This window comes from Oncorhynchus nerka, linkage group LG23, assembly GCF_034236695.1.
Source record: "Oncorhynchus nerka isolate Pitt River linkage group LG23, Oner_Uvic_2.0, whole genome shotgun sequence".
In the NCBI taxonomy this organism is placed as follows: domain Eukaryota; kingdom Metazoa; phylum Chordata; class Actinopteri; order Salmoniformes; family Salmonidae; genus Oncorhynchus; species Oncorhynchus nerka.
In genome coordinates this window covers 51,175,241-51,193,895 of record NC_088418.1, presented here as the reverse complement: position 1 = coordinate 51,193,895, position 18,655 = coordinate 51,175,241, and the positions used below count along the sequence as shown (strand labels likewise).

General features: G+C 42.9%; 2 protein-coding genes across 5 annotated transcripts; one reads left to right on the top strand and one right to left on the bottom strand.

Annotated features, from left to right (window-relative positions):
* Positions 1–2,861: 2,861 nt before the first annotated feature.
* LOC115107004 (condensin-2 complex subunit H2-like) lies at positions 2,862–13,061 on the top strand. 2 transcript variants are annotated; one of them, XM_065008208.1, is made up of 19 exons: positions 2,862–2,973; positions 3,415–3,529; positions 3,766–3,867; positions 4,493–4,554; positions 5,636–5,717; positions 5,858–5,926; positions 6,078–6,157; positions 6,339–6,505; positions 6,783–6,928; positions 10,084–10,185; positions 10,318–10,381; positions 10,503–10,604; positions 10,685–10,729; positions 10,829–10,899; positions 10,985–11,180; positions 11,479–11,522; positions 11,648–11,749; positions 11,889–12,038; positions 12,277–13,061. In XM_065008208.1, exons 2-19 carry the CDS (start codon positions 3,422–3,424, stop codon positions 12,415–12,417), a joined length of 1,833 nt encoding a protein of 610 aa, XP_064864280.1. In that variant the 5' UTR covers positions 2,862–2,973; positions 3,415–3,421; the 3' UTR covers positions 12,418–13,061. The 2 variants fall into 2 exon arrangements, with proteins under 2 accessions (XP_064864280.1, XP_029486169.1); XM_029630309.2 differs by having other exon boundaries at positions 11,473–11,522.
* Positions 13,062–13,150: 89 nt separating this feature from the next.
* On the bottom strand, positions 13,151–17,753 carry LOC115107005 (protein SCO2 homolog, mitochondrial). Of its 3 annotated transcripts, none has more exons than XM_029630311.2 (3): positions 17,575–17,753; positions 17,307–17,419; positions 13,151–14,334 (listed from the first exon to the last, which is right to left on the bottom strand). In XM_029630311.2, the coding sequence occupies exon 3, from the start codon at positions 14,316–14,318 to the stop codon at positions 13,377–13,379; it is 942 nt and encodes a 313-aa protein (XP_029486171.1). In that variant the 5' UTR covers positions 14,319–14,334; positions 17,307–17,419; positions 17,575–17,753; the 3' UTR covers positions 13,151–13,376. The 3 variants fall into 3 exon arrangements, with proteins under 3 accessions (XP_029486171.1, XP_029486172.1, XP_029486173.1); XM_029630312.2 differs by having other exon boundaries at positions 17,709–17,729; XM_029630313.2 differs by lacking the exon at positions 17,307–17,419.
* Between the last annotated feature and the right edge of the window lie 902 nt (positions 17,754–18,655).

Here is an 18,655-nt window from a genome sequence, read left to right as displayed (position 1 = left end):
GCACGTGTATGAGAGCGAATGGAAGAAAGAGAGCGAGTGGGAGAGCGGGAGAGAGAGATACAAAATTCCAAGAAAATCCTTTCGAAGAAACCTGCATTTTCATGGAAACCATGAAGTGTCCCGTTCTAAACCCCAACCCGCCTGTTGTATTAGGCTACAATAAACATGCAATCCCATTTTAAATGGGATTGTGCCCGAATAATTAGTCTAACTAACTTTTTAATTAACCACCTTATTTGTTTTCCTTTGGATATACCGAGTCTTTGTTGGGGAATCACACGTGCTGTTATGCAGGCATAACATTGATTAATGATGGTCATTAAAGATGTAGGGTCCTAGTCAAAATGGGCGCGCTGTCCGCTGGGACTGCCGCCCCAGAGGAGAGATGGATGGGGTGCGGACGCAGCAGGAAAGACGAGCAGGTTCAGGGCCTCAAATCACTTTACACAACAAGTGCATGCTATTTGATAAATGTATGACCTTACTTAGCAATTAGGCCTGGATCCCTGATAGACTTTGACAAATAGGCCTCCTGCTGGCTTCATCGTCAAACATGCAAATAGGCCTAGGGAGAAGATGCAATGCAATAGGTCTGAAAGGAGAATATCACTCACATAGACTGTTATAAAGGCCCTGAAGGGCATCACTATATGTATGTCGGAAAAGGTATTATGGTTCTGTGGACAATGCTTGGGCATCATAGGCTAGTCTAGCCTATCACTATCACCTGGGGGTATGCTGGCGGTCCCTATATAATAAGTAGTTGAAAAAGGTTATGGGTGGGATTATCCATTCTCTGTACTTTGTACAAAAGTATGGGTTCAAACACAAATTTCTGCCCGACATAGAATTTAACGCAAGGGTTAACAGTGTTGGGGAGTGGCGATTAGCGAACTACAAGGTAGACTAGTTCAACTAGTAATTTCACTACATTTTGCAGGCGCTTGGTGGTATTGAGCTAATTCAAACCTTAGTATTTTTTTCAGTAGTTAATTAGCCCTTTTAGCAAAAATGGTCTTACTACTTTGGCATCAAACCTGACTAATTCTCACATGAAACATGTTTTGCAATAGGCTAAATGACATGTTCTGTGAACAGCTGACTCCCGAGTAATCTGTTTTTAAAATTTGTTGTCCGACATTTCATGTTTAGATATGACAATTTTTCGCGAAGTAGTTTGAATGTAGTGACTTAAGTTGCTTTACTTCTTGCAGTGTGAAGTACGCCTAATTGGTAGCTTGGTGAACTATATTTTTTTAGAATAGTTTCCCCACCACTGGTTAAAAACTGAACCACAATAAATGTTTTTGATGCATGGGTTATATAGAGCACATGCTAGAGGCAAAGTCAAATAACATTGTGAATTAGGCCAATAAAAGTTGAAAATGTATACATCAACTGGAGAAGTTTTGCATAAAACGAAAAAATTAATTTAACCTTTATTTAACTAGGCAAGTCAGTTAAGAACAAATTATTATGTACAATGATGGCCTACCAAAAGTAAAACGACCTCCTTCAGGGATGGGGGCTGGGATTAAAAATAATACAAAATATATATATAAATATAGGACAAAACACACATCACGACAAGAGAGACAACACATTGGCTGATGTTTTGGTATTTCGATAACAAATCAGAAGTGGTTAATATGACACAGGTGCTCCTTTGATTTCAAAACGATAACTATAAGGCTGCGTTTCCACAGGCTGCCAAATTCTGATATAAACATGTTCAAATGATTGACAAGATATTTGATCTGATTATGACAAATATCAGATTTGAGCTATCTGTGTGAACGCCGCCTTACTGGCCACAAACATCGAACGTCACACTTATTCAAGGATAGTTTGTAAATATAAAATCCAAGTGCTCCATCTTTCGGTGAGAAGGGTCCTTCACTCACGCCGCCAAACATACCCTAGTAAAACTGACTATCCTACCGATCCTCGACTTCGGCGATGTCATTTACAAAATAGCCTCTAACACTCTACTCAGCAAACTGGATGCAGTCTATCACAGTGCCATCCGTTTTGTCACCAAAGCCCTATATACCACCCACCACTGCGACCTGAATGCTCTAATGCTCTCGCTACATATTCGTCGCCAGACCCACTGGCTCCAGGTCATCTATAAATCTTTACTAGGTAAAGCCCCGCCTTATCTCAGCTCACTGGTCACGATAACAATACCCACCCGTAGCACGCACTCCAGCAGGTATATGTCACTGGTCATCCCCAAAACCAACACCCCCTTTAGCCGCCTTTCCTTCCAGTTCTCTGCTACCAATGACTGGAACGAATTGCAAAAATCGCTGAATCTGGAGACTTATATTTCCCTCACTAACTTTAAACATCAACTATCCGAGCAGCTAACCGATCGCTGCAGCTGTACATAGCCCATCTGTAAATAACCCACCCATCCCCATATTGTTTTTATTGACTTTTCTGCTCTTTTGCACACCAGTATTTCTACTTGCACACCATCATCTGCACATCTATCACTCCAGTGTTAATTTGCTAAATTGTAATTACTTGCTACTATGGCCTATTTATTGTCTTACCTCCTTGCACGCCATTTGCACACACTGTATATAGACTTGTTTATTCCATGTGTAACTCTGTGTTGTTGTTTGTGTCGCACTGCTTTGCTTTATCTTGGCCAGGTCGCAGTTGTAAATGAGAACTTGTTCTCAACTAGCCTACCTCGCTAAATAAAGGTGAAATTTAAAAAAAGGATACAGGTTGTTTTTTAGTGGTACTTCCGCCAGTAGATGGCAGCAAAAACCCTGGCTCTGTTGACGCCGACGTCAGAGAGGAAACTAAATCGGCGAATAAGACAATCTCGCGCTAATAAAAAAAGAAAATGGTGGACGCGCGGATGTTTTGAAAGGGCTCCAAAGTTTATCAACACATATGACATGTTTTTAAATTTGGGACACCTTTGTCTTTTGTGAATCAACGCCTACAGTGATTGTGAGTCTAATAGCATTTCATGTATATTTTTGTTAAAACATTTTGGTAGCTGGCTAACGTTACAGTCAGTACTACTAGTAGGTTATTTTTTGTATTTTACTAGGCAAGTCAGTTAAGAATAAATTATTATTTTCAATGACGGCCTAGGAACTGCCTGTTCAGGGGCAGAACAACAGATTTCTACATTGTCAGCTCAGGGATTCGATCTTGCAACCTTTCGCTTACAAGTTTAACGCTCTAACCACTTGGCTACTTGCAGCCCCGGTTAGTTCTTTAGCAACTATATAAACAAAATTATAATTTTCTGTGAATTTAAACGTTCTCTAGCTAGACAGCTAAATGTCAACCCATCTATTTTGTAGATAGCTACTGAATAAAGTGTTAGCTTTTCTGAAAATCACACCGATTCAAATCTGACATGATTTGATCTCTCATTTTAAGGGGAGCCATGGACACAGTGGAGACTCGATTCACCCATTTGTTGCAGCCTATCCGGGAGCTCACGAAAAACTGGGACATTGATGTAGCCTCGGAGTTGGCAGATTATCTAGAGGAGGTAGGAATGAGCCCGTGGCATGCACTATGGGGCAAATCATGTAAACAAAATAGACTTAAAGTACTGTATTAACAACAATGTTGTGTGTCAACACACAAACGCAGCCTTGAATTGAGTCGCTAAATGGGTTGAAAATCACACAGACCAAGGCTGGAGTAGACTGTTAAGAAAACTTGTCCTCTCACACATTGATATACACTGCACTTACCACTGTCATTTTGTCTCTGGTCTGGCAGTTGGATGAGATGTGCATCTCGTTCAACGGGGGCAAAACCACTCTTAACTTTGCAGAGGCAGCGCTGCTCATACAAGGCTCAGCCTGCATTTACAGCAAGAAGGTGAGAAGTTGTTTGGTAGAAAAGAAGAACATCATAGGCTGGTTTCATATAATATTCCTGACTTGTTGTCCAAAAGTAACTATGTGATCCAGATAATTTTACCGTTTTAAAACTCGTTTCCTGCAATTCTACACATCTTGTCAAGGGGCTGAGAGAGAGAACATTCAATTTTAAAGCTAATTTCCTTCAATTCTTCTACACATTTTGCCATGGGGCTGAGATAAATTGTAGTTTTAATGTTAATTTTCTGCAATTCTACACTTTTTTTGCCATGGCTTATGCAATCTATCTGAGTGACTCAAACATTATAACAAAATCAACTGTCTAGTCAACTGCATGACTGTCTAATTTTTATTTTAGTGATTGTTAGTTCTCAAAGATGATATATATATTTTTTTAAACATATAGGTCCATTATCTTTTCTACACAGTTTATATCTGGCTTAAGTGGTTTCAGTTTACACAAAGTTTTCCATTCCTCAAATTATTTTCAAAACAAAATCATATAATTATTTTATCACATTTTTTGGGGGGGAGGCAACAATTTAGCAGGAGGCTGCTGCTAAATCAATATAGGGGAAACACTTTATTAAAATGCATTATTTTGTTATTGTTGTTTGATTCAGGTGGAGCATTTGTACAACCTGGTGTACCAAACTCTGGACTACATCAATGACAGAAACAAGAAGTAAGTACAGGGCCTTCAGAAAGTATTCACACCCCTTGACTTTTTCCACATTTTGTTGTTACAGCCGGAATTAAAAATGAATTAAGTTGAGATTTTGTCACTGGCCTACACACAATACCCCATAATCAAAGTGAAATTATGTTTTTAGACATTTTTACAAATAAGAAATTAAAAGCTGAAATGTCTTGAGTCAATAACTATTCAACCCATTTATGGCCAGCATAAATAAGTTCAGGAGTAAATATGTGCTTATTGTGATTTTTGAATGACTACTTCATCTCTGTACTACACACATAAAATGATCTGTATGGTTCCAAAGTCGAGCAGTGAATTTCAAACACAGAAAGGCAGTGAAAAGAAGGAAGCCTGTACAAAATATAAATATTCCAAAACATGCATCCTGTTTGCATCTAAAGTAAAACTGCAAACAAATATGTCAAATAAAATAACTTTATGTCCTGAAGACAAAGCATTGGCCTAGTTATAGTAGACTTAAATTGGCTTTAAAATCTATGGCAAGGCCTGAAAATGTCTGTCTAGCAATGATCAACAACCAACTTGATAAAGTTTGAAGAATTTAAAAATAATGTGAAAATATTGTACAATCAAAGTGTGCAAAGATCTTAGAGACTTACCCAGAAAGACTCACAGCTGTAATCACTGCCAAAGGTGATTCTAACATGCTAATTCTAATATGTAAATGAGATATTTCAGTATTTCATTTTCAAAAATGTCTAGAAACATGCTTTCACTTTGTCATTATGTGGTATTGTGTGTAGATGGGTGGGGGGGGGGATTTGGGGTTTTAGGCTGTGTTTCTGTATAGCACTTTGTGACATTGGCTGATGTGAAAAGGGCTTTTATAAAATACATTTTTAGATTGAATCAATTTTGAATTCCGGCTGTAGCGCAACACAATGTGGAATAAGTCAAGGGGTATGAATACTTTCGGAAGGCACTGTACCCTGCCTCGCTCCCTGTGAACACACACATGCCCACTCAAGTCACCAGTCTTCATGCTGCTCTGCTTCTTCACTTCCTTTCCCATCGAGTTAAAGGGATTTGTACCTGTCATTTTCAGGAAAGATAAACGAGCAGTGACATCTGGAGAGGATGGCACGGATGGGGTCTCATCCAACAATGCTAATGATGATGACGGCGGGGTAAGAGTGTGGAGCTGGGGGCGGTGACAGTTGGGCGAGGGAACCCTGGCCAAAGAGAGCCATAGGGTGTGTGTAGCAGGCTTTAGTTCTGGCCCAACACTGTTATCACCTGATTTGACTGATGTTTGTTGTTCCCCCAGTTTGACTCCTTAGACCAGGATACAACAGATGTCTCACTGCAGTCAGAGTTGAAGAATGAGGCCAACACAGTGAGTGTTCCCCTCTGGAAACATTTAACCCTTTATAAATGCCCCCCTAGAATGTACAATATATTGATTGGTGTTTCAATCAGACTAAATTAATTGTGTGTGTGTATCCATAATTCTTTCTGTGTAAATTATTGCCCTGTGTGTTCCTTAGAATGTGGACGTGGCCCCTCTTCCCCCAGAGTCTCTGATTCCTCCTGAGGCGTTTGAGAAACAGAAGCTGCTTCTCATTAGGTGGGTTCCAAGTCCACGGCCTAAACCGCCCTCAACATGATGAACTTTTCTGTAGAATAACTATGAAACATTATAAGCCTTGCCATATGTAGCAGCCTTACTTTTTGATGGAACACATTACTTCAGATGGCTGTCGTATCAATGTTTGTTTGTGTATTTTCCCTGTTTGTATGTGCTGCAGTCTGAAAGGAGAGGTGCTGGGCAGCTGTAAGGACTTTAAGATGAACACGTTCTGTCCGGACACCCTGGGTATCATCCGCCTCTTCCTGGCCTCCTCTCAGTCCCACTTCCTCAGGGACGCCCTGTCTGACGCACCCCTGGTCCCCGTCTCCCTGTTCGGGCACCAAGGTAGAGATGGATACAGTATATCGACAGTTGTACATTACTGTGTCTAGGTCTATATACTGTACACAACTGTAGTCAAGCCAAAACAGCCGACTGATCATAGAAAACACCCCATAGATTTGGTTTCTCTGGGGGCGTTTGTGATGCGTTTTGCCTCCAACAGAGCACTAAATCCCATACCATGTTGCAAGGACCAGCTGAAATGGAATATACAGTTCTTTAATGTGTATTTCTAAGCTATGGCCGGGTGTTGACTTCCTTATTGTTGTTGTGTGTCCAGATGACGCAGAGCTTGCAGCAGGGGATGCCATGTCGGGCGTTGCCGGGGACGATGGTGCTGATGCCGGTGCGGAGAACTTCCTGACCCTGGAGGACAACGGGATGGAGATGGACCAGGGACCTGAGGAACATATTGACAGACACCAGGTAGGAACGTAGAAATATCTCTCTCTTACACACACACATACTCCTACACATATATATAGATATATATTGCCTTCAGAAAGTGTTCACACCCCTTGACTTTTTCCACATTTTGTTGTCACAGCCTGAATTTAAAACACACAATACCTCATAATGTCAAAGTAGAATTGTGTTTTCTGAAATTTTCATAAATGAATAAAAAAATTAAAAGCTGAAATGTTTTGAGTCAATAAGTATTCAAGCCCTTTGTTATGGCAAGCCTAAGTTCAGCAGTAAAAATCTTATCAAATCAAATTGTATTAGTCACATGCGCCGAATACAACAGGTTTAAGTTTCACCTTAGTGAAATGCTTATTTACGAGTTCCTAACCAACAATGCAGTAAAAAATAAATAATAAGAAATAAAAGGAACAAGTAATTAAAGAGCAGCAGTTAAATAACAATAGCGAGACTATATACAGGGGGTACCGGTACAGAGTCAACTTGCAGGGGGACCGATTAGTTGAGGTAATATGTACATGTAGGTAGAGTTATTAAAGGGACTATGCATAGATGATAACAACAGAGAGTAGCAGTAGTGTAAGGGGGGGGGGACAATGCAAATAGTCTGGGTGGCCATTTGATTAGATGTTCACGAGTCTTATGGCTTGGGGGTAGAAGCTGTTTTGAAGCCTCTTGGACCTAGACTTGGTTCTCCGGTACCGCTTGCCGTGTGGTAGCAGAGAGAACAGTCTATGACTAGGGTGGCTGGAGTCTAGCACCTAACGGATATGGTATAATGTAACGTTAGCTGTTATCTAGCTATTTTTAGGGCCTTCCTCTGACACTGCTTGGTATAGAGGTCCTGGATGGCAGGAAGCTTGGCCCCAGTGATGTACTGGGCCGTATGCACTACCCTCTGTAGAGCCTTGTGGTTGGAGGCCGAGCAGTTGCCATACCAGGCAGTGATGCCATACCAGGCAGTGAACCTCGATGGTGCAGCTGTAGAACCTTTTGAGGAATGGGTTTTGTCGTGCCCGCTTCACGACTGTCTTAGTGTGTTTGGACCATGACATTGGTGATGTGGACACCAAGGAACTTGAAACTCAACTTGCTACACTACATCCCCGTCCTTGAGAATGGAGGCGTGCTCGGTCCTCCTTTTTCATGTAGTCCACAATCATCTCCTTTGTCTTGATCACGTTGAGGGAGAGGTTCTTGTCCTGGCACCACACGGCCAGGTCTCTGACCTCCTCCCTATAGGCTGTCTCGTTGTTGTCGGTGATCAGGCCTACCACTGTCGGCAAAACTTAATGATGGTGTTGGAGTCGTGCCTGGCCGTGGAGTCATGAGTGAACAGGGAGTACAGGAGGGGACTGAGCACGGACCCCTGAGGGGCCCCTGTGTTGAGGATTAGCGTGGCGGATGTGTTGTTACCTACCCTTATCACCTGGGGGTGATAAGGCCCATCAGGAAGTCCATGATCCAGTTGTAGAGGGAGGTGTTTAGTCCCAGGGTCCTTCGCTTAGTGATGAGCTTTGAGGGCACTATGGTGTTGAACGCTGAGCTGTAGTCAATGAATAGTATTCTCACATAGGTGTTCCTTTTGTCCAGGTGGGAAAGGGCAGTGTGGAGTGCAATACCAACTGCATCATCTGTGGATCTGATAGGGCTGTACGCAAATTGGAGTGAGTCTAGTCACTTAAGTGGCATGGACTCACTCTGTGTGTTACAATAGTGTTTAACATGATTTTTGAATGACTAACTCATCTCTATACCTCACACATACAATTACCTGTAAGGTCCCTCAGTCGAGCAGTGAATTTCAAACACAGATTCAACCACAAAGACCAGGGAGGTTTCCAATGCCTCGCAAAGGTCCCCTATTGGTAGATGGGTAGAAAATAAATACAAAGCAGACATTGAATATCCCTTTGGACATGGTGAAGTTATTAATTATACTTGAATGGTGTATCAATACACCCAGTCACTACAAAGATACAGGCGTCCTTCCTATCTCAGTTTCCGGACAGGAAGGAAACTGCTCAGGGATTTCATCATGAGGCCAATGGGGGCTTTAAAACAGCTACATAGTTTAGTGGCTGTGATAGGAGAAAACTGAGCATGGATCAACAACATTGTAGTTACTCTACAATACTAACCTAATTGACAGAGTGAAACTAAGGAAATCTATAGAGGATACAAATATTCCAAATCATGCATCCTGTTTGCAATAAGGCACTAAAGTAATACTGCAAAAAGTGTGGCAAAGCAATTCACCTTTTGTCCGGAATACATGTCATGTTTGGGGCAAATCTAATACAACACATTACTTAGTACTGCTCTCCATATTTTGAACCATATTGGTGGCTGCATCATGTTATGGGTATGCTTGTAATCGTTAAGGACTAACGGGTTTTTGAGGATATAAAATCAATGGAATGGAGCTAAGCACAGGCAAAATCCTAGAGGAAAACTTGGTTCAGTCTGCTTTCCACCAGACACTGGGAGAACAATTCACCTTTCAGTAGGACAAAAACCTAATACACAAGGCCAAATCTATACTGGAGTTGCTTACCAAGAAAACAATGAATCTTCCTGAGTGGCTGAATTACATTTTTGACTTAAATCTGCTTGTAGAGCTAAGGCAATACATGAAAATGGTTGTCTAGCAATGGTCAACAACCAATCTGACAGAGCTTGAAGAATGTAGAAAAAAATTATTGGCAAATATTGTACAATCCAGGTGTGCAAAGCGCTTAGATACTTACCCAAATATACTTACATCTATAATCGCTGCCAAAGGTGATTCTAACGTGTTAACACAGGAGTGTGGATACTTATATAAATGAGATATTTCTGTATTTCATTTTCAATAAATTTGAAAAAAGACAGCATTTTTGTCACTTTGTCATTATGGGGTATTTAATAGATTTTGAATTCAGGCTGAAATACAACAAAATGTGGAATAAGACCATGGTTTTGAATACTTTCCAAATGCACTGTATATACATGCATACCTGCATAGGAACCGTAGGTTTCACACATGCCTAGTTCCATTGCAGCTAGTAACCCCTTTATTGTAGCCCTTTTATGGGACCTTGTGTTGAATTGTGTACGATTTTGTATTATCATGTGTTCTGTTTATTGATGTCTTGTTCTAACTTGTTCTCTCACAGGCCCCCAGTGAAGGGAGGCTGTTGAGGGAGAGGGGAGGAGTCCAGCAGCTCTCTGAGGAGGAGCAGAAGAAACAGAGGAAGGAGGAGGAGAGGGCCCAGATGGTACGGTTACCCGTCACAACCACAGACACGGGGGATAAACCACCATACATTTCGAGATAAAAAAATAACCATTCTAGTACGCACTTAGTTTTTTGTTGTTGTCTTTGTGATGTGAGGATTGTTGTGATGCAGGCAAACATGTGGAGGTTACATGACCTTTATGATACAGTGGGCGAGGACAAGCCTCTGAAAACAGGTGAGGAAACATTTTCCTATCGATGAGATGCTGTCCAACTGACTCTTACTCACTGAGAGGATGTCAGTGTATTTTCTATGAGGGGTCCTGTCTGTGTTAAATGTGTGTTCTTTCACCATAGGAAGATGTTATAAGGTTCCTCCGGGTTTGGATGATTCTGGGAAGCGAAAAAGGAAAGGCCTCTCTGCGCTGCAAGACTTCTGGACCTGGTACACTGGCACCTGTAAGTAGTGTGTGTTGGTGTTTTTATGAAGACTGTGACTCGGATGGAATATACCTGACAAATGCCTCCTCTTGTTGCAGATGACCCCCGTGAACCCAGGCTAAAGAATGGACCCACGTATACAGGTAAGGGTGGATCTCATAACTAAATGACAGGAGATAGAGGCGTTATCTTTTCAACCCTCTATTATTTGGCGCTTACAGCAAGTGGTATTTCTGTTACAGACTTGAACTACATCTATATGAGTCAAATGAAAGACAAGCTGAAGACCCGGAAGAGGATTCTTGGAAAAACAGTATGTGTTTGTACTGCTATGGGTCATGATGCACGAAGCAGTTGCTGTTTTTATGTACTGAACATACAACCTTTTGCCCTTACAGGGTGTGTTTGTGTCTGACGAGGAGCTGAGAAGGACGTACCTGCAGCTGGACGAGAGAGAAGAGAGGGAGGAGGAGTTAGAGGGCCTCAGACACCACGACCCCCTAGGCCTGCTCGATGACCTCTCTGACAACGAACATGACCCTTTGACCGATGAAGCCCCAGCTGACTTCCTGAGTGGACAGGACTTCGTACCAGGTAGACACTGTCCTGTCTGTCTTTCTATCTCTCAGACCACATTCACTCCTGCTATTAACTGCACATATTGTAAGGCAAGGTGTAAACAGAGCCATGAGGTCTCGACTGTGTGACTGTAGAGTTGGACTAATGTATTAGTGTCACTCCACAATGATATGTTACTTGACAACACAAAACACAGATGTTAAAACCACTTTGTGGACCACTCAGGAAAGTTTTAAGACACTGTAGGCAATCCTAGGCAAAGATGGTATAGTTCTGAGTATGTTTACAATGTTTCTGTCGCTGCCAGGGGCAGACGTGGACGGACTGAGTTACGAAGACCTGGTGAAGAAGAGTGTGGTACGTATATATGGTCTCAATGAGCCAGTCTTTCTGGGTCATGTTACAGCGAGAAATACTAGAGGGTTCTGTGTAGCTAGTCACTGATGTTCCTGATGCCCCCCCCCACTTCCTTCATATTTCAGGAGCAGTTCCTAGTGAACTCCCAGGGTTATGCCCAGGAGACGGCGCTGTCGAAAAGAGTGAAGGAATGGGAGGATAAAATACGACCGGAACTCACCTATCAGGTAAGATTCAATGGCTTACTTTACAGACATTTTGCTGTAGATCAAGTATCTATTCTATTCTAATGGAAAATGATATCATTGTTCACCCCGTTGGTGATTTCTAGTGTTGGCTAAACCTCCTGACCCCATGTCTCTGTAGGAGGTGCGTGCTACCTTTGACATCCATGACTATGGGGACAGGATCGTAGCGGCTTTGAGCAGTGTGGGCCAGAGGAGGACCTTCTCCTCTATAGTCCACGGCATGGACAACTTCGAGGCCTGCAAATACATGCTGGCTTCCCTTCAACTGGTGAGTGTGTGTGTGATTGTGCTGTATTCAATTCATTCAATCTAATCAAGCATAATCAGCCACTGTCTGGAGTTTAGTCTGACACTGAACACTTGATATTTCGAGATACTTGATTTTATTCTTTGACAAATGAGTTTGATAGCTTCTAGTTCAAGGTGTATTTGTCTACAGTAACTCCCATTACTCTACCATCAGGACACTGTGCCATCAGGTTATTATCATGCTCTCTCCTCTTCAGGCCAACGATTACACAGTGGAGATCGACAGGAGTGAGGGTCTCGAGGAAAGCATCGACACCATGGGACTCACTCTGCTCAGCAAACACCGGGCCAACCAACGATTCAAGAAAGCCCCTGCAGCAACCTTCGACCCTATATGACTCAGACATCTCCTGATCCTGTGTGTGTGCGCTCTTGCTTCCTACCGACTCCGTGGGGGACTAGAGACCCATTACTCTGAAACGTGGTACGCACTCCTGTGTGTGACGCCACTTGTGCCTACCGGACCACTGGTACTGACCTGCTCTATCAACAACCTGGCTGCACCTATTCTCTCCTCACGTACTTGCTCTTTAATTTCACCCCCCTGTCTATTGTTTGATCTTTGGTGTCTCTGTCCTCTGTATGTCTTGTCTGTATCATGTCTGTGTATTCCTCTGGTTCTGTCAAGAGAAATAATCTCTCTTTACCTCATTCACCTGCATCTACACAATATATTTACCAGATGTGGCACTCAGGGTATGTTGGTAGTATTGACTGACCCTAAGAATTATCACCCTGTTCACAATGTTTGCCTTCGTATCTATGACAATTCTATACGTTGGTTTTTATTTGCATATTTGTCCAAGTGGTGTAGAACTCATACATTTTCTATATCAGATGAGGACTTTTAAGAAAAATGTGATCATTCAAGAGAACAACCTAAATTGGGAAATTATGTTTCACTGGTTTGTAAGGAAATTATATATAGATTTTTTTAATGGCCAAAAACTTGTGTATAATAATAAAACGAGCATGTAGATTATATGAAGACACTTTCAATATTGCAACACCTAGTAGTGTCTTTATACTAGTGATTGTAGTGCCCTTGACAAAAGACTAGTATGAAGACAATTTCATATCCTAACCATTATTGGTGTCAGACAAAAACAATTTATTGCACACACAGAATCACCATAGCCTCGACGAAGCGTCCATATTGTTGTGGTTCATTCTGGTCTGAGAACAATTCACAGGGCCTCATTTCTGATGGAGGATTATTGTTATCTGGACATTGGGATCAGCTTAAGTGTAACATACTAAAGGCCTTTGATAGTCTTGTTGGTGTGGTTACCGTCATTCATTCAGAGAGTTTGACGTAGCTCTTTATATGGTTCCTGACGCTCTCAGCGATCTGCACGTCGTCCTTCATCCTGTTGTAATAGTCCAGGAACAGCCCATCTGGGTTGACCAGGTAGATGAGGATGGTGTGGTCCACTATATAGTCCCCGTCCTCATCCTTCGGTCCAGGGCTGGCGTACACCCTGTAGTCCTTCCCTGCCACCTTCACCTCCTCTGGGGTACCCGTCAGGCCGATCAGCCGGGGGTGGAAGTCCTTCACGTACCTCTCCAGGGCCGCCACGTCGTCTCGTTCCGGGTCGACCGTCACAAATAGCGGTTGGACCGCGGGGAGAGACCGGTCCTTGTCCAGAGCGCTGACCACAGCAGATATCTTATCCAGCTCATCGGGGCAGATGTCAGGGCAGTGGGTGAAGCCAAAGTAGAGGAGCACCCAGCGACCCAGGAAGTCTCTTTTGGTCCTGCGGTGCCCCCTGTGGTCGAGGAGGCTGAAGTCTCCCTGGCCCAGGGCCAACTTTTTCAACTGCTCTATCCGCTGCATTTGGTGATTTTGCTGCTTCTCGTTACGCACGTACCACCAGGTGCCAAGCAGACCCCCGCCGAACAGCAGGGTGACCACCAGGCGCGTTCGCAGCCTGATCTTGGCTGTGGAGGTGTTGGGTCCCTGGGAGAGGGCGACCCTCTGAGTGAAAAGGGGTAGGGAGAAGGGGCCACGGGAACTCCCCAGTGTCTGTTGCGGGTGTGTAAAAGGGCCATATAGCCCTGTCCTATGTTTAGGGGTATGGTGTCCACAGAGGGGTGCCTGTGAGGCGAGCCATGCCCTCTGGGTGTGGTTTGTGGAGCCAGAAGTCTGTTGGACTGTTGAAGACCTCAAGGTGCATCTCAGGAGTCTCCCAGACGTAGCATGGAGGTCACCCCCTATGAAGCCTACAAGTCCCAGCATATTTCCCCCAGCAAACCTAGAGGGGGGGTTGAGAATAAAGGGTCATCACTAGTCACCACAGCCACAAACCCTGTCTATTTCTACAATTTATCTTCTTAAAATGTGAGTGTTAAACCGAACCTAATTATTTGAATGCGTTTTTAAGAAAAAGCCAATTCTGACTTTGCGGCTGTGGTAACTAGGGGAAAACAGAAAAGTGAGAATGTAAGCAAGCTATGTGTTCCCAAGGCATACCAGCCCATTCAAATAAAATTGTATTCGTCACATACACAGATGGTAATGCGAGTGTAGTGAAATGCTTGTGCTTCTAATAATATAATAAAGTAATATATAACAAGTAATCTAACAATACCCCAACAACTACCTAATACAGACAAATCTAATTGGGTTAATGAGAATATGTACTTATTTTTATTTAACCTTTATTTAACCAGGTAGGCTAGTTGAGAACAAGTTCTCATTTGCAACTGCGACCTGGTCAAGATAAAGCGTAGCAATTCGACACATACAACAACACAGAGTTACACATGGAATAAACAAAACATACAGTCAATAATACAGTAGAACAAAAGAAAACAAAAAGTATATATACAGTGAGTGCAAATGAGGTAAGATAAGGGAGTTAAGGCAATAAATAGGCCATGGTGGCGAAGTAATTACAATATAGCAATTAAACACTGGAATGATAAATCGGCAGAAGATGAATGTGCAGGTAGAGATACTGGGGTGCAAAGGAGCAAAATAAATAAATACCAGTATGGGGATGAGGTAGGTAGATAGCCTATCTGTAAACAGCCCATCTATGTACAGGTGCAGTGATCTGTAAAATGCTCTGACAGCTGGTGCTTAAAGCTAGTGAGGGAGATGTGAGTCTCCAGCTTCAGAGATTTTTGCAATTCGTTCCAGTCATGGGCAGCAGAGAACTGGAAGGAAAGATGACCAAAGGAGGAATTGGCTTTGGGGGTGACCATTGAGATATACATGCTAGAGCGCGTGCTGCTATGGTGACCAGTGAGCTGAGATAAGGCGGGGCTTTACCTAGCAGAGACTTGAAGATAACCTGTAGCCAGTGGGTTTGGCGACGAGTATGAAGCGAGGGCCAACCAACAAGAGTGTACAGGTCGCAATGGCGGGTAGTGTATGGGGCTTTGGTGACAAAACGGATGGCACTGTGATAGACTGCATCCAGTTTGTTGAGTAGAGTTGGAGGCTATTTTATAGATGACATCACCGAAGTCGAGGATCGGTAGGATGGTCAGTTTTTCGAGGGTATGTTTGGCAGCATGAGTGAAGGATGCTTTGTTGCGATATAGGAAGCTGATTCTAGATTTAATTTTGGATTGGAGATGCTTAATGTGAGTCTGGAAGGAGAGTTTACAGTCTAACCAGACACCCAGGTGTTTGTAGTTGTCCACGTATTCTAAGTCAGAGCCGTCCAGAGTAGTGATGCTGGACGGCCGAGCAGGTGCGGGCAGCGATCGATTGAAAAGCATGCATTTAGTTTTACTTGCGTTTAAGAGCAGTTGGAGGCCACAGAAGGAGAGTTGTATGGCATTGAAGCTCGTCTGGAGGTTAGTTAACACAGTGTCCAAGGAGGGGCCATAAGTATACAGAATGGTGTCGTCTGCGTAGAGGTGGATCAGAGAATCACCAGCAGCAAGAGCAACATCATTGATGTATACAGAAAAGAGAGTCGGCCCGAGAAATGAACCCTGTGGCACACCCATAGAGACTGTCAGAGGTCCAGACAACAGGCCCTCCGATTTGACACACTGAACTCTATCAGAGAAGTAGTTGGTAAACCAGGCGAGGCAATCATTTGAGAAACCAAGGCTGTCGAGTCTGCCAATAAGAATGTTGTGATTGACAGAGTCGAAAGCCTTGGCCAGGTTGATGAATACGGCTGCACAGTAATGTCTCTTATCGATGGTGGTTATGATGTTTAGAACCTTGAGTGTGGCTGAGGTGCACCCGTGACTGGCTCGGAAACCAGATTGCATAGGGGAGAATGTACAGTGGAATTCGAAATGGTCAGTAATCTGTTAACTAGGCTTTCGAAGACCTTAGAAAGACAGGGTAGGATAGATATAGGTCTGTAGCAGTTTGGGTCTAGAGTGTCACCCCCTTTGAAGAGGGGGATGACCGCGGCAGCTTTCCAATCTTTGGGAATCTCAGACGATACGAGAGGTTGAACAGGCTAGTAATAGGGGTTGCAACAATTTCGGCAGATAATTTTAGAAAGAGGGGGTCCAGATTGTCTAGCCCAGCTGATTTGTAAGGGTCCAGATTTGGCAGCTCTTTCAGAACATTGGCTATCTGGATTTGGGTAAAGGGGAAATGGTGGGGGCTTTGGCGGGTTGCTGTGGAGGGTGCCGGGCAGTTGACCGGGGTAGGGGTAGCCATGTGGAAAGCATGGCCAGCCGTAGAGAAATGCTTATTGAAATTCTGAATTATAGCGGATTTATCGGTGGTGACAATGTTTCCTAGCCTCAGAGCAGTGGGCAGCTGGGAGGAGGTGCTCTTATTCTCCATGGACTTTACAGTGTCCCAGAACTTTTTTGAGTTAGTACTACAGGATGCAAATTTCTGTTTGAAAAAGCTTGCCTTAGCAGAACGCCACATGATGTTTTTGTGCTGGTCAAGGGCAGACAGGTCTGGAGTGAACCAAGGACTATATCTATTCCTAGTTCTACATTTTTTGAGCGGGGCATGCTTATTTAAGATGGTGAGGAAGGCAGGTAGAAGTATAAGGATGAGTGATGGCCGAGCAGCATAGTAGATGGTATAAAATACAGTATATACATGTGATATGAGTAATGTAAGATATGTAAACATTTAATGTGGCATTGTTTAAAGTGTCCAGTGATTAGGTCTCAATGTAGGCAGCAGTCAATCTGAGTTAGCGATTGCTGTTTAGCAGTCTGATGGCCTTGCGATAGAAGCTGTTTCACAATCTTTCAGTCCCAGCTTTGATGCACCTGTACTGACCTCGCCTTCTGGATGATAGCAGTGTGAACAGGCAGTGGCTCGGGTGGTTGTTGTCCTTGATGATCATTCAATCTAATAACACCCCAGAATTTAGCTCTGTAATTGTCCTGGCCCTGTCAAACCATACCACAATCATACTTGTCAAACCATACCACACAGCACTACTACCAAGACAGTACAGGTTTAGAAACTGACTAGTAGGCGACTCAAGCTAAACTGCATCAGTCCAGCTTGAATGGCTGGCTATCTGGCTAAGCCTAAAACCTACCTGCTTTAGATGCAGACGTTTTTATGAGTAATGACAGAACTCTTTAAAAGTAGTCATGCTTTCATTCAACATGCCGGTTATCTTATACTATCCCATTATGATGGCAAAATGGATAACATATCTAGGCTAGCTACCTCAACTTCCTGGCTGGTCGACCTTTAAATGCACACACTGATCATGTGATACTGATGTTACATGTCCTGGTCTTTTCAGATATGTTTATTCGACAATACCGATATGTAATAAATAAACAAAACAAAAACGACTATTGTGAACAATGCAACAATTGGTAAATGTGTTTGACAGTTGTGTTGTTACAAAAGAGTTAGATTTTTTTTTTTACATGTTGAAGTCATATCGGCAGATTCGTGTATATCTCTGTTTCTGTCCTAGACGTTCCACTAGGTGGTGCTGTTGTCTCTCCTACATGCTGCAGAGTTCACCAGAGTTCAAATGTACATGAATTCTTTCAGTTTATCTTCTTTCTTTCACGTGTAGGTAATGTGTTGGTGCTGGATATCCAATGATTTCATCGGACATGTCCGCATGGTTAGATACTTCCATGGTTAAAGATATCATCGGAATAGGGCAACAGATAAACAAATACAAAAATAGAGATAGAAAAATAAACATAGGCTCTGAAAAGGTAGGCTCCATTCTATTTATCTTGCAACCTGCTACCTACATTTAACATTTACATTTAAGTCATTTAGCAGACGCTCTTATCCAGAGCGACTTACAAATTGGTGCATTCACCTTATGACATCCAGTGGAGCAGCCACTTTACAATAGTGCATCTAAATCTTTTAAGGGGGGGGGGGGGGGTGAGAAGGATTACTTTATCCTATCCTAGGTATTCCTTAAAGAGGTGGGGTTTCAGGTGTCTCCGGAAGGTGGTGATTGACTACCTCTCACCAATCCTGCTCCATTATTTGTCTGAGAACGAAGGCCGACACAGCAATTTGTGTTTAGGGTAAATACATCCCCAATCAATGAACGACAGAATGATTTTTTCCCCCTTATCTGACCACAGATGATATATTTGATCTCGATGTACTGGTGTAGCTTGTGATTTTGATGA

Excerpts from the sequence above, each read along its gene's own strand:
- LOC115107004 (XM_029630309.2), top strand. The coding sequence starts at position 3,422 with ATGGACACAGTGGAGACTCGATTCACCCATTTGTTGCAGCCTATCCGG. Across the intron at positions 6,929-10,083 it reads AACATATTGACAGACACCAG|GCCCCCAGTGAAGGGAGGCT; the intron begins GTAGGAACGTAG and ends GTTCTCTCACAG. Across the intron at positions 10,730-10,828 it reads GAATGGACCCACGTATACAG|ACTTGAACTACATCTATATG; the intron begins GTAAGGGTGGAT and ends TTTCTGTTACAG.
- LOC115107005 (XM_029630311.2), bottom strand. The coding sequence starts at position 14,318 with ATGCTGGGACTTGTAGGCTTCATAGGGGGTGACCTCCATGCTACGTCT.